The sequence below is a fragment of the Rhipicephalus microplus genome, chromosome 2, assembly GCF_043290135.1.
Source record: "Rhipicephalus microplus isolate Deutch F79 chromosome 2, USDA_Rmic, whole genome shotgun sequence".
Classification (NCBI taxonomy): Eukaryota; Metazoa; Arthropoda; class Arachnida; order Ixodida; family Ixodidae; genus Rhipicephalus; species Rhipicephalus microplus.
The window spans coordinates 266,303,020-266,317,299 of NC_134701.1; the positions used below are offsets into that span (position 1 = coordinate 266,303,020).

The 14,280-nt window shown below is 43.3% G+C and overlaps 2 protein-coding genes across 10 annotated transcripts in view; one reads left to right on the forward strand and one right to left on the reverse strand.

Moving 5' to 3' along the window:
• Nucleotides 1-14,280, reverse strand: part of LOC119170029 (uncharacterized) — a 246,270-nt gene that overhangs the window by 128,987 nt on the left and 103,003 nt on the right. For 7 of the 9 annotated variants that reach the window (XM_075880943.1, XM_075880925.1, XM_075880932.1 and 4 more), the window contains 2 exons: nt 13,525-13,660; nt 8,818-8,892 (listed from right to left, as the gene is read on the reverse strand). In XM_075880943.1, the coding sequence (XP_075737058.1) occupies nt 8,818-8,892; nt 13,525-13,660 (211 nt within the window). The remainder of the gene's footprint in view (nt 1-8,817; nt 8,893-13,524; nt 13,661-14,280) is intronic. The other 2 variants (XM_075880966.1, XM_075880971.1) reach the window with 1 other exon arrangement.
• Ak6 (adenylate kinase isoenzyme 6) lies at nt 2,801-3,695 on the forward strand. The gene has a single exon (XM_037421055.2). It carries the CDS (start codon nt 2,954-2,956, stop codon nt 3,482-3,484), a length of 531 nt encoding a protein of 176 aa, XP_037276952.1. The 5' UTR covers nt 2,801-2,953; the 3' UTR covers nt 3,485-3,695.

Below are 14,280 nucleotides of genomic sequence, written 5' to 3' on the forward strand. Positions count from 1 at the left end.
ATATATATATATATATATATATATATATATATATATATATATATATATATATATATATATATATATATATATATATATATATATATATATATATATATATATATATATATATATGTGTGTGTGTGTGTGTGTGTGTGTGTGTGTGTGTGTGTGGTGTGTGTGTGTGTGTAATCATCATTTATTATCCCTTAAGGGCCCTGGGTTGGGCATTACATAAGGGGGGGGGGGAGCATCGAAATATGCATACAAGGTCACATTTACAAAGGAAAAAGGCATGTTAGCTCTGTGCACTGCTACGAAACTGAAAATAAAAACAAAAATGACACATGCTACGCGTTTCCGCGTGCGTTTGCAAAGTATTTGCATTGCGGTTTGACATGCACAAAACAAAGGAAAAAAAGAAAACTAATAAGAAACAAATAAACAAACAAACATCATAGTACCGTCTGTGTGCACTACCGTCTGCTTTCGCCAATAATGCTAGTGACTTGGCTAACTAGAAAAAATAACTAACGAAATAATAAACATGCCATTGGTTAGTCGCACCATTGCACGCGTGTCATTTAAAAAAAAATGAAAATATCTTGTTATACCATTGCTCTCTGTAATTCGCAATGCCAACATGACGATTCATGGCACTGTAAATAAACAAACAAATGAATAACTAAATAGGAAACAAGCGCGTATGGAGAAGGGCAGCACGTTAGCTATACCACGGGAGAGGAGCGCGAAAAAAATGGGACCACTTGGCATAAAGTTGTTTCCGTTTTCACCACCCAAAACACGTCACTTTTCGAAAACCAGTGTAACACCGTGTAAAATGCTTTCCGCAGTGCCTGCGTCACAGCCTAACAGCGTGGACCGCAACCCACCAACACGCACGCACTTCCCTACGTGGTTGTATCGCTCGGTAATGTGGTAGTAAAAGTCATGACGTCATGCACCAACCGCCCACTGACGCCGTGTCCGGAGCAGCGGACAAGAGAGCGAGAGACGCCCATAATCTGATGGCGTCATCAGGAAGTGAGTCATCCAGCCAGCGTGTTTGTGCATGATATCTTGTCGATGTCCCGGCTCCACCAAGCAAACATGTGCCTCGTTTCCGGGACGGTAAGGCGAGAGAGCTACATAGGTACGACGAGAACTGCCCAATCCGTCTGATCAGTTGTACACCGCATGGGACATGCTCTAATCGACAGCGACATCTCTGACCGCAACAAGATACCGACAAGACGGCAAAAAGTGAAAGGACAGCGTATCAGAGACAATGGCTGAACCCCCCCCCCCCCTTTCCCCCCCCGCCCCTTTCCCAACAAAAGAACCTGTCGAGCCTTCACCGTCGCTTATGTTCTGCTTTAATGGCATCACATTACCCTCTTCCGCCGAGACTCTACGACACGTGTGGAGAAATGCACACCCTCACAGCAAATGCGGTGCAATACGCTTTTGAGCCTCAAGCTGGAGTGAGCGGCAGGCCACGCGTTCTCAGGTTATCATCGTGCTCCTGGAACTGGTTCAATTAGGGTGACGTCCGCGGCTCGAAAACAAGCTGCGCCTTCTCAGCGCAGCGGATGGAGGAAAATAAAGAAATCTGACGAGTTTTGCGAGAGTGCGCAAGCCCTTGAGATAGCGATAGAGAGAGAGAGACAAAAAAAGGAAGAATGAAAACTAAGCAAAGAAAAGAAAAAGCCAGATTGGAGAGGCGACGACGACCTCGTACGGCCTTCGGCAAACAAGCTCCCACCAGTGTCGCCACCTGGTAATGATATTAGAAAAGAGCCTTTCAGCGGCCAACGTTGCGCGCGTACTTTAAATGATGCTACGCAAAATGATAACCTGTCAGCTGTTGTAGTCTTTTAAACTGTCTTTCTTAAGCAGGTCATCCTACACCACCATTCTTGCGAGCAATTCAGTTTCGTTTTGTTCTTTCAACGTCTGTGATGGTGATTTGCAGATGCGTTTGGAGGTGCCAGCATCGCATGAAAAAGTGGGGGGCGTGTTTACTGGAGGTGGCAGACGCATCCCTGAAAGAAGGTAACTTTGATCACCCTCTCGTCAGCTTATGGGAAGTCAGATATATCAATCTGATGTGGGTCATCAATACCGACACGCACTTGCGCATTAAAAATTTAATAGTGGGTGGCTGAGTGGGTTTTAGGACATCCGGACCCCACCTCCGGCGCTATCCGCCAGCGATGAGCCCGATATGGTTTAACCGACAAGGACGTCATCACCAGAAAAAACATTAGACACGGTGATTTAATAGGCGGGAACATTGCACGTGGGGCAACTAAATTGCTAAGGCAAACATCTCGTTCATTTATCCTCGAGTTTTAAATACGCATGTGTATAAGCTCAGTTAATTGATACGTTCATGCAAGCGCAAATGTCATTCTATTCAGGATTGGTAAACACACAGAAAGGGCGTAAACAGAAACTTTTTTTCAGGGGAGGGGCATCTCATTGAAATGGCCATTTTTTGCTCTGTATGCCATGACGACAAAAAATATCGGGGTTGGGGGGCACGGGACCGGTATGCCACCACTGCACCGCGAATGACAAAGGCTCAATTGTTTTCACTGCGAGGGAGTTCGGCCGTCAGTCACAAGGCGTCGGCGTTCAATCACAAACGTGCAAACAAGCGTGCGAGCCAACGTGCTTAGACGAAAACATTGGCGAGCGCGCGCCAAGCCGCTGAGCGCAATCAAGCGCACGCGGCGGTGGCGCCATCTACGTAGTAAGCGGGTAAGCACAAACATGAACGCCCGCAGCGCCACGAAGCAATGCGGAAGCGAAACGAGAGCGGCGCGTGGCAGCAGGATACGCATTTTCGTACGAGCGAGCCCTTCTTCCAAGATGGAGTAAAACACGTGGTGGTGGCGATTGTAGCGATATCCCGTTCCATCTGCGCCTTCTCGATAACCGTGACACATTTAATCGGCGACTAGCAGCAATGGCACGTCGGTACGTCCCCAACATTCTCATCACCGGCACGCCCGGCACGGGAAAGACTACCCTTGCGTGCGAACTGGCGAGTCGCACGGGCATGGACTGGCTGAACGTGGGTCAAATCGCGCAAGAGAACGAGCTGTACGACGGCTTCGACGACAAATACGGCTGCCCCGTGCTCGACGAAGACCGCGTAGTGGACGAGATGGACGACAAGCTCTCGCTACAGGCCGGCGGCAACATCGTCGAGTACCACGGCTGCGACTTCTTCCCCAAGCGCTGGTTCGACGTGGTCTTCGTGCTGCGCACTGATAACACGCTCCTCTACGACAGACTCCGCGCCCGGGGTTACGCGGGCAAGAAACTGGAGGAGAACCTTCAGTGTGAGATTTTCCAAACCATTCTGGACGAGGCACGCGAGGCCTACGACAACGGAATTGTATTCGAATTGCCTAGCAACACGCCAGAAGACATGGAGGATAATTTGGACAGAATATGCACCTGGATTGAACAGTGGCGCAACGCGGGCCAGTAGTACAGGGTGTCAAACTTTTCTGGGACTTTGGAACGTGTGCTTCGTCCATGGGACAGCAGCTAGCTGCCAGCGAATTGTGTCGAACCGCTGTGGTGATTACTCGTCTGCTCGAGATGTTTGAGATGTGCTGATGCAACAACCGCGACAGCTGGATGAACTGACGACCGAAAATCGCTGTTTATTTGAGTTGATATAAATGCCTTTCTTTGAACGATGGTGTCGATAAATTTGGTGACTCTGGCTACCATGCCAAGACTTGCTGCATGGCTGACGCTATCTCCCATCACTGTGCACTGTTTCGAGTGAGATGGAAACTCGATTAGTCCGTACGAAAAACAAACAAACATCTAATAACTGTTTCGATAGCCCGGTTTAAAATCTGCACACGCATCGCTACAGTTGAATCCTGTCCTTACAGCGGAAGAAAGTGTGGCGCGAGTCATTGCATCACTTTTGTGGTGAATTGCGATAGGTGTTCGTGCGACTTGCTACATGTTGCATAACACCAAGCGTGCAAGCTTTTATTGCAGCGAAAGCTGCTACGAGATGAGAACACGGGTGACGTGTGGCGCCGTAGTTGCCTGCCGCCGGTGTCCGTAACCAGTATCGCAAGAAATAAAAAAACCTAAAAAAACAGCAGGGACACAATGGGATTCGAACCCGGGTTCGCTGCGTGCCAGTCCAGTATTCCACAACTGAGCCACGCCAGTGCCTTGAACTAGTTTCTTAACTGGCATTGGGCAGGCTTGATGTCGGGAAAGAAATCGCGTTAATATGAGTAAATGAAGCATTTTGGAACGTCAAAGGCGAACAACCAGGTGTCACACAATGCAAATTGCAAAATGAGTGGGTCGTCCGATGATCCAAGCCATTATAAACTTGTTCTTGATCACCTATAAGCTGTGGCGCATACCCACTTCAGGCATAGGTCCTTTAACGTCATCAGTCACTGTATAAAACATTGCACAAAATTCCTAGCAAGTAACACTGTGTGTAGCAGATACCACACTTCTGACGAAAATGACAAAGGATAGCATAGTGAATGCTGGCCTATTACACAAAAAGTATGAATATTTATGGCATAGTGGGTACCCAGCAAGTGTGCTTGTAGCAGTTACCAAAAGCGTTCAGAAAAGGATCTGAAGGCCCGTTCTTCCAGCTTTCACTGTGACTGTGCTGCGCATTTCGCACAGGCCTGGCGTTTTTGTTTTCTCAGGTATCCATCGAAAGTCCTGAAGGTTAATTTTGCATTCATTTGTGCACTAGCTCTCATTATAGAATAGCAGTTGGTCTCGAGACCAAGACCTTGAATGTCATGTTTGTAGGTGCACTATGGAGGAAACAACACAGTTACAGCATGAAAATGATTGTGTGGAAGTATTGTGCATGAAACCATGCTAAACAGGAACATGCATTTCTTGGGTTAGTCTAGCCAGTGGTAATAAGAATCGCTATTATTACGACTAATGAGGCTTTTTCTTAGGTCAATGAAAGACTGAAGGAGCGTGACCAGTACGCAAGTTATGTTACTGTAGAATGCACACCTCAAATCTTTTATGCGAATTGCACCACCTACCGCAGTTGGCGATTTTGTTACAGAGTATTCTTGGGTTTTCACTTGTGCATCGAAGATAGGCTGCAAGCCTCATTAGCTGAACAAGGTGTTTTTTAGTTTGAGGCCTAGCATTTCACTGGCATTTGAAACCTGAGGTTGCCTTTACAAGCATGCATCTCCCATCAGTTGTTTTAGCTGCAACATATCGGCGCGCAAATTCCCGAGCCTGAACAAATGACGGATTCAAGTGGAGTTGTTGGTAGAACGCTGCTTTCATAAAGGAATACGTCCGTCTCAAGCAAGCATCTTGTTCCAGCCAAAGACTCCCCTTTTCAATTGTGCTGTGAGCCCACTTCATTACTGGCAATCAGCATTACTATTTACATAAGACTTTCCGGTGTCCACTCAAGCAGAGATTGTAGAAAATAAGGCAAGTAACTTTCTCAGCTTGGGCAGCAGCTTGGTGCGTTTGCTAAGCTGTGATTGAAGACTTCAGTAATAGGTGCTAAGCAGTGCAATCGTGTGGCATCTTACCACATTGGCAACTAAGGTGTTGCACTAGCCAAGCATGACAATGCAGGTTCGATTTCTTGTCCCTAGCAGCCGTGTTTCCAGGTGGGAGAAATGCAACAACGCCCTTGTACTTAGATTACGTTTAAAGAACCCCACAGGGTCAAAATTACTGTGTAGTTTCATGCTAGTATGGCCTTAAAATTATGTTGGCATATAAACCATCAAGATTTGCCAAATATCATCGAGCAGAAATTAAGAGAACAAAGCATTTTAGCAATTCAGTCAGCTTGGGCAGTCACTCGGCCTATTCATAAAAGGGACACTAAAAAAAAGCTTTCTTGTATTAGTAAATTACTCTACACTATGCCAAAATCGCCGCACTTCCCAGAAATTTGCAAAACAAAGGCGGGAAGGCGACTTATTTCTGCGCTAATCATATTTTGACGGTGTCTACTAGTGCTTATGTGGTTCCTAATAGGCAAATATAAGGTAAATTAACCCCTATGGAAGCCAGAGACTTTGCATACCCAGTTACAAAAAAGTTAATTGAGCCAGTACAGCTGAAATATGAATGAAACATCTTGAAATCTTCTAACCACGAAAACTGTTTTTGAGAATGAGCTGTAACTATGCAAGCATGCCTGAAATCAACCAGCGAATACTCTGCCTCTACCCTCTTTTGTGAAAAGTATGCGAGGCCAGTTAACACACAACTGGAAATGGGCAAAATCGACTACTTCAGCATCCGATGCAGCAACAGCTGCCACCATCACACATGACTTCCAAAAGAGGAATTGTGGAGGCAGTTTTGAATAATCATAAGGCCCAACTATTCATGGTACTCGTAAACTGAAATTTGTTAATGCAAAGTGCATCTTGAACAAATTGTGCCTCTTGGCAACAAAGGACCAAAACAGCCAGCCCGGATTGATGCCCAGGCATTTACACGATCACCTACGAAGCCTAACGCTTTTCTGGAATCAGTTCAGGCAACTCAATCCTTTTGCGAAGTTCACGAGGCTTCCTTGTTTCGGTGATGGATATAGATAGGCTGATCACTGGTATTTGATGAAGCAAGCATAGCAGCTCCAACCTAGTACTATATCATACATGTCATCCCAATGAAGCCTGAAATATTTAAAACATTTTTTGCACGATCAAATTTAGAATGCCTGATGTCTATTTCACTAATGACAAAAGCTTTGCAGTAACGGTGTCAAGCGAAATTTTCTCCACATGATCACTCGAGCATGCGATACTGAAGATGCATGTCACATGGTCTCTTTACGGCATCTGAGGTTGCAGGTAAACATAATTTTACGCTGCTGAAGTATGTCGGCTTTTCCGTAAAAGCATGCACAGCCAGGGGAAAACAAATTGTAGTCATCTTGAACAAATTATCGAGTACTTTGGAACAAGTTTAACATCAGAACTATGGCATATTGATGTCACAGGTCATCATAATTGGTTGCTGTCATTTCGTGCCTGTGTACCTGATTATGCTACAAAAGGTGAAATTATTATTCCTGAATTGATTGCTGTTATTTTGTGCCTGTGTACCTGATCAGTATGCTACAAAAGGTGAAGTTATTGTTCCTGTTTCCCATAACTGGTCGTGCGAGAGTGCTGTTGTAGCCAATGGTCTCATTACAACTAGGCGTTTGCTTAACTTTCCTCTTAATCTTCATAACCTTTAAAAATTTTGCATTTTCACAGCACAGACTTACCACACCCTTGCTCAAGTTAACCAATAAAATAAGTTTTCCTCGAAAACAGTTGCCACTCTTACAGTAACAATTTGTCAAATCTTTAACAGAGCTCTTGTTTTATTAAGGAAAATTGCATTACCTACCTTTCACGACGCCCTTGAATTCAACCATTCAAAATACAATTAATCAGGAATAAGTTGCACGATAATATCAGTGCAATTACAGATACTTTTGGAACCGGAAGCTACCATACTCCTTACGCTGTAGTCTAGGCAGGCTTTATTTAAAAAAAAACTAATGAATTATGAAACACTATCTGGAAACAGTACTGCTCATCTCACATGAGTAGTGATAAGCAACTAGCTCGTAATTTATTTTTAACACGCAGGTTATGATGCACATGTATTAACCATGTTGAATAGCTTTGCTAAAATAGCTCAACTGCAGCTCAACATCCTGCCGGCACAGTGAATCACTATCAGGATAAATATCACTCAGCAACAGTTCTAGGGATAACTCCACACAGTTTTCAGTTACAACTAGAGATTCGCTTTTTTTAGGTGTTGAATTTCGGCACCTCTTGTAACACGTAAGTTACTTTCACATGTTCACAATATTTGTAAAAAAAGAACTATTTACTCTTTCTTGCTAATTTTTGTCAATGTTCTGTAAGTGTTTGTTCATACTTAATGTCTATAAAAGTCAAGGTTTCTGACAATTCATAGCTCACTTTACCAATCACCTGAGAGAGGGAACAAGAATAGAAGGAAGGCAGGGAGATTAACCAGGGCTAAGCCCTGTGGGCTATCCTGCACTGGCGAAGGGGTTGAGGGAAGGAAACTGAAGGTCCGTATAAGCTTTTGGTGCTGTGCCGAGAAATATGTCAATGCAATGCTTTTGCAAATATTTTTGCAATTTGGGTTTTCGTGCTTCTGCATTAAAGAATGCTCTAGCGTACGTGTATGCAGGAAGTATTTATGAGCAGATGGCACTCCCGTTGTTAGATCTGGTGACCCTGCTATCCCCAGTCATGCTCTACAGATGCTTCTTTACGTTTCTTGCTTTCACAAGATATATCAGTTGTCATAGAGTTTATATTTCGATCTGACAAGTGCCACAAAACTAGATACCTTACACAAGTGCTTTGATTGCTTGAGCTACCTCGAGGAGGGTAGTTTTCTAAACGTTTCAACAGTGGCAACAGCTGTCGAGCTTTTTTCAACAAAAAAAAAGTCTTACATTTAGAATGCTGTGCAATTTGTTCAAGCTTAAGCTGTCATCAGTGTTGCCAATCACCTTTATGCACTTTTGTTTGTTGCTACATATGGTATGAGGTACAATTCAACGTACCAATACTGCCATCTCTTCTTTTTCCTGTCAGTTGCTTTGAAGAAAACTTGCCAACAGGTGCCATTTTTTAAACAGTGCAACCACTAAGTGCTTTGGGCAACACGTTTGAACCTTCTGTATTCGCTTGCACACATATTTCGACTGCTGCCTATTAAACGATTGTGAAAAGCTATTCATTTAGGTTAATAACAAAAAACGCTACTTACATGAGGTGATCTCATATGATGCTGCCTTAGTTCCAACTCTGTAGTATGCAGGAGCCCTTCCATCTTTTCGTACATCTAACCGTAAATGACCACAGAAGTTTATGGAACACAACAGCGGAGTAGAACGCTTTTATTCACTTATTGTTCTTATTTGCTGCTATTATATTTAGGAAGTCTGCATGGGACTCGGCACATGCCTTGAACACGTTATAATTGCATAAATGTTGCACAAACTTGGATGTTGCTACACTTGTAACATATGCTAGCCAAACAGATACATAATTTACCCTTTTAACGGATTTCACGTTCCAGAAACCTTTGTAGCTACTACCTATGCATTCTGCTGCAGTATAATAGCATACCTCTAGTTTTTCCCCAACTCAGTGAGCACTGTGCAGCCCTGATATAGAATGAGATATCCTTTGCACGTAGGGACTCTCTTTTCCCACAGTTGCCCAATGGTCACCATGTTCTAAATGATAAAAATGTAAGAGCTGTTCTGGTGTGCCTTGCAAATCAGTCGCATCTATGATCATCAGTAGGCGCAACATTTTATTTTGCACACATTTATGGCGGAATAAAATACATCTTCATCAACCTGAAGGAATCACCCCTTTATACAGCACCATATGAGATTTGATCGTATTGCTTTATAAAAAGATAAAGCACGAAACGCATAAGGACATGCACGATTACCTAATGAAGCGAATTCTCCGAGACAAAAGAAAGCAAACCACACATCACACTTGCGTAGTTCATCATACGGTTCGGCGATTAAAAAATGCAGTTACGTCGTTTATGCAAAAGACTTACCTTGACCAAGCCCGTAATTGCCATCTATCGCTGTATAACTACCAGTGCAAGACGTATCAAGTCCGCTCTATTTGGCAGATTAAAACGTAAAATTGCAGCCCTTTTTTTTATTCGATCGCTTTCGAAGCAAGTATCCTGCGTCTCCTCTTGCATAATGATTGTCTTTGATGTTTGACAAGATATTATAGCAGATTACTGATCATCATTCCAACTGCTTTCATCGCAGAGGAATGCGTACTGTACGGCAGTCGTCCCATGCATCATGAAGAACAGTTTATTCTATCCAAGTGTCATCTCTGCTGGAGTCGTCATGACACTGCAGGAGCTTCGATGGCCTTGCTGACCGAAGTTGATTGACGTTAGCTGATGCTGTTGGTCTCTTGAAGGACTTATTTTAAGCAATGTCCTGATTTGCTTGACATTCCCTTGGTTTCTCATCTGTGGTAACGCCATTTCGTGAGAAGATGTAAAAAGTGCCGCCAGCATCTGGAGGAGCCTAATATAAATTCATATCTGAGAAATTTACAAGCGTAGCAATCATTTGTTGAGCCATTTCATGTATTCTCAATGCAATGGACGACTCATCTTGTCATATATTTCCAGTGATCAACATCTTGTTGTGGTTCTTCCATTCGCATATCGTCCATCGTTGTGCGAAAAAACGTTTTCCATCAAATTTCATTGACTCGAACTGTAGTATTCCTAAAGTCCATTCTTGAGTTGCACAGCCGCTTTTCAAAGTTGCTTGCAATAAATGAACCATACACTCCATGCTATGAACACATTAACTGGTCATCTAAGGAGCCCTAACGAATGCAGTCACAACCAGAACATATCAGAACGCATTCAAAGCTTCAGACCACTTTGAATTATGTGTGTGCAGCCTCTTCCCCCATAAATTAATCAAGCTGCTCAAAACGAGTAAGTGAAAAACTTTAAAAAATGCCATTCATTAATTGGCATGCTGTCTTCAGCAGCTTTTAATTATGAATGTCTTTTTGCTTCCGGTAACTAGTTTACAAGACTTACGTCAAAGATTACTTATGTCAAAAGAGACATTGTCAGACCCACGAGTACAGGAAGCATAAAATTATAAGCTAAATGCTATGGGCTTTGCCTATGAGTAATTATAAGTGCTCTACATGATTGCATGAAATAAAGTACGCCTGCACTGACAGGTTGCTACACGTTATCTTCTCACATATTTGATATTTGTTCCTATACCAATTTCACCATCATAATTCATGCATTAAAGAGACACTGCAGAGGAATATTAGATTAGCTTGGACCGACAAGGTGCTTTTCCCTCATTGAATATTCTCACAGGTTTGGTAGAAACGTAAGTTATACTGACGAAATTGCAAGCCAAGCTTTCCTTCACAGCACTGGCCGCTGCAACTCGGGTGCTAGTCTGTCAGTGTTACAAAGTACATATTAGATTGTTTTCTCGTATTTGGGTTGTCCCATCGCAAAATAGATTATCAAAGCTCGGAAGTGAGATGCTTTTAGAATGTATTACAATTATTCATTACCAATAAACAGTTAAAGGGTCACTACAAGATGAAGCCAATATATACATGATGTTATAGTGGATTTCTGTGGGTACTTCAGTGTGCTGTAACCACCCATTTAAAATTTTTCACCTCTTTTTCCTTCTTACAAGGACTTCTTGCATAGCAGGAAAGGTTGCCAAGCCAACTTTTGAAGCATAGTTTATTTCACATACCTATTCAGTGTCTCTTAAAGTTCATGATTATAGCACACAGCTTTCATGCCTCCTTTTGCTCATTATCTTGGTACGGTGTCTTTCAAATGTGGAGTTTTTAAACACGAGGACCAATGCAATTATTGTATCCTGTGTGTATCAAAGCCTTGATGATTCGAGCTTGCCCCACTGGGTTATTGTGGTAGAAGGTACTGTAAATATGTGATATGTTCATTTTGGCCCCCTGCGGGCGGCCACAAGCATAAATTCAAATGTAAACAAGAAAAGGCCTGTTAAAACACGTGTAAAGCACAGGAATGTTATGCGGGATTGTGATATGCAGTGCTAATGCATGTCGTTGAGCCTCACCTAACCATCTTAACTCCTTAATATTTAATTTTTGAAAGAATTTGTCTGATATTGTTCATTTTTTAAAATTTTGATTTTGAATCTTTTGTTTCTAAAAGAAAACATGTTATGACTGACGAAAAAAAATTCAGGCATCTATTAATCAAATTAGCACAATGAAGTTCATGACTCATGGCCTATTAGTGTCTCATGATTCGCAAAATAATGCCATGGTAGAGAAACTGGCGAACATAACACATCAAGTTGTCAAATTAATCTTCAGCACCTGAAAAATTAGCGCCTGAAGAGGTGTACAGTAATGAGACTTTTTCTACGTCATTGCATGAGCAACGCATGCATCACCTTCACTGAACAACACTTTCTAAATTGTGAAAAAATGCGAAATGGTGGTTAAATATAAAAGAAAATTCTCAGCGAATCTGCCATCTATGAAGCAACACACCAGCAAGCCTGGAGACAAGCAAGTCTCGTTCAAAACGATCGTTAGAACATTTTATTTCAAGCAGACGAGCGAAAGTCCTCCAAAACTGTTTTGCCACAGTTGGGCAAGCACTAGCTGAGCTTGTCAAAAATTAAGGGGTTAAAAAACTCAATTGTATTTAGAAATGCAATTATATGTAGAATTTAGTTGTTTTCGATTCACTCGCATATGAATTTATGTTGTGTTGTATACATGTATCCTGAAGGAGTATGGCCAATAGCGTGGGTTCGGTCTTAGCGAGCCGCAGCGAATGCGCTAATTGTCGCCGTGGCGAGAACACGATACTGCTCAAGGTCTCAACACTTCATTGTCAATTCATTGACACTTCATTGTCAACACTTCATTGTCAAAAGCAAATGGGCTTATCCACGCCCCGGGCGACAAGTACAACACAGGGGTGCCACAAGCACGTCTCCATAGAAAAAGTGATACACAGAGACACCGGGACAAAGGCCCAGTTGCTCAAGCGAGGGCTAAAGTGCTCGCGTTGGCTTCGAAATGATACGGATCGGTGCAGCCTAACCACGCACTAGGACACCGCACTGCTCTTCGGCCTAGCGCTCGGAAGGGTGGGCGACATAAGGTAAGCGTTCGCCGCTGGCGCAAGGTGCTGTTGGCGAAGTCGGAACGAGCCCCAAACAAAGGGAGCCGACGGATGGAAAAGAAATGTGTGCTTACCCCATGTAGTCCCCGGAGAGGTTCTCTCGCTCCCGACGCGCGCACGCAAAACGTCCCAAGAGACTCCGTGCGCGGCGCCACAGTTGACATTCGCTACCGGCTGAGAGGGGTTAAACGTCACTCCCCGCTTCCCCAGCACGGCAGACCACAAAGGAGAGGAGTCATGTTGGGACATGAGAACGCAGAAAGAGGCGGCAAAGCCCGCACAAAGGCGGCGGGCTAGCCTCAATTCCCACAGTTGGTAGTAGTACATCTGTTGGTGCGGTGTACAGTGAGAACCGATATGAAAGGGAGCACATGTTGGAAGTCAGCACCTGTTTGGTGGTCTATTTTCAGTGTCTCCTTTTTGTGCTGTTTGAAAAACCATGTGTATATGAACCATGGCGTAAATTGCATGGAGGAGTGAACATTGGTCCCCTTTAGTCACCTTTTGGTCACTATTTGCAAACAGTCTGCAATCGGCGGTACCAGCAAGTGTAGGTGTATCTTAAGGTAGAAGTCAAACTATCATAGTAATCGTAGCCTAAGTACTGGTTGTGTGCTCTTTATCATATCGGCACACCCTGTACAGTTCGCCGTACTTCTCAATTTGTGTGTCGTTTCTTTACCCGAATTTCCAGCAAGCAAATGTTCTGCTCTGCCAGGAGACAGGCCAACTTACATGGGCTGAGTTGAGTCAAGCTTGGGCTGCCGATATCCTGTGTGCTGTCTGGAAGGTGGATAGTGGTGCTTGAATTTTGGCGCTCACTCTTCACACATGATGCCTGACTTAACCCTGGCTCTACTTTCACAGTCACCTGCAAACCACAAAATACAGAAATTCCAGGAACGAATTCATTCGCTACACCTTAATGCAAGCAAGTGGCTGTCAAAGAGATAATAAAGAAGACTTAAAATTGGAATACGTCGTATAATGGGTTGTAAAAGTCATCAGTGTGCCATTTTGCCAAAGTGCTCAAATAGTTCAACAATAGTGATTGAACGGCCATAGAGCAGCCTTGCACAACTTCTAAATGGATGTATAGCGTATTGATTCAATACTGTGAACAATATACTTCATGTTTAAAAATTTAAGAATTTACAAGGCTTGAGCGGACACCACCAGACTGATTTATGTCATTATAACTGGGCAGAGCCATGTTGCCATTAGACTTTTTTATTTCTGCATGTTTTCTATCTTACCAAGCTCCCTTTTAAAGTAAAAGCAGCCTTTTGTGAACATAGATGAATTTAATCGTTATGCTATTAGTATTTCTTTCAATAACTGTTGCAGTGGTGCAACAGCTGCGGCTCCACATAGCATACGGGGGATGTAATATAGGTTTATAAGTGCAATGAAAAAGTCATGCAGAGGCCACATGTGTCTATTCCTTCATGGCTATAAGATGCAACATGCTGGATGCGTTGCTGCCCTTGT

Excerpts from the sequence above, each read along its gene's own strand:
- Ak6 (XM_037421055.2), top strand. The coding sequence starts at position 2,954 with ATGGCACGTCGGTACGTCCCCAACATTCTCATCACCGGCACGCCCGGC.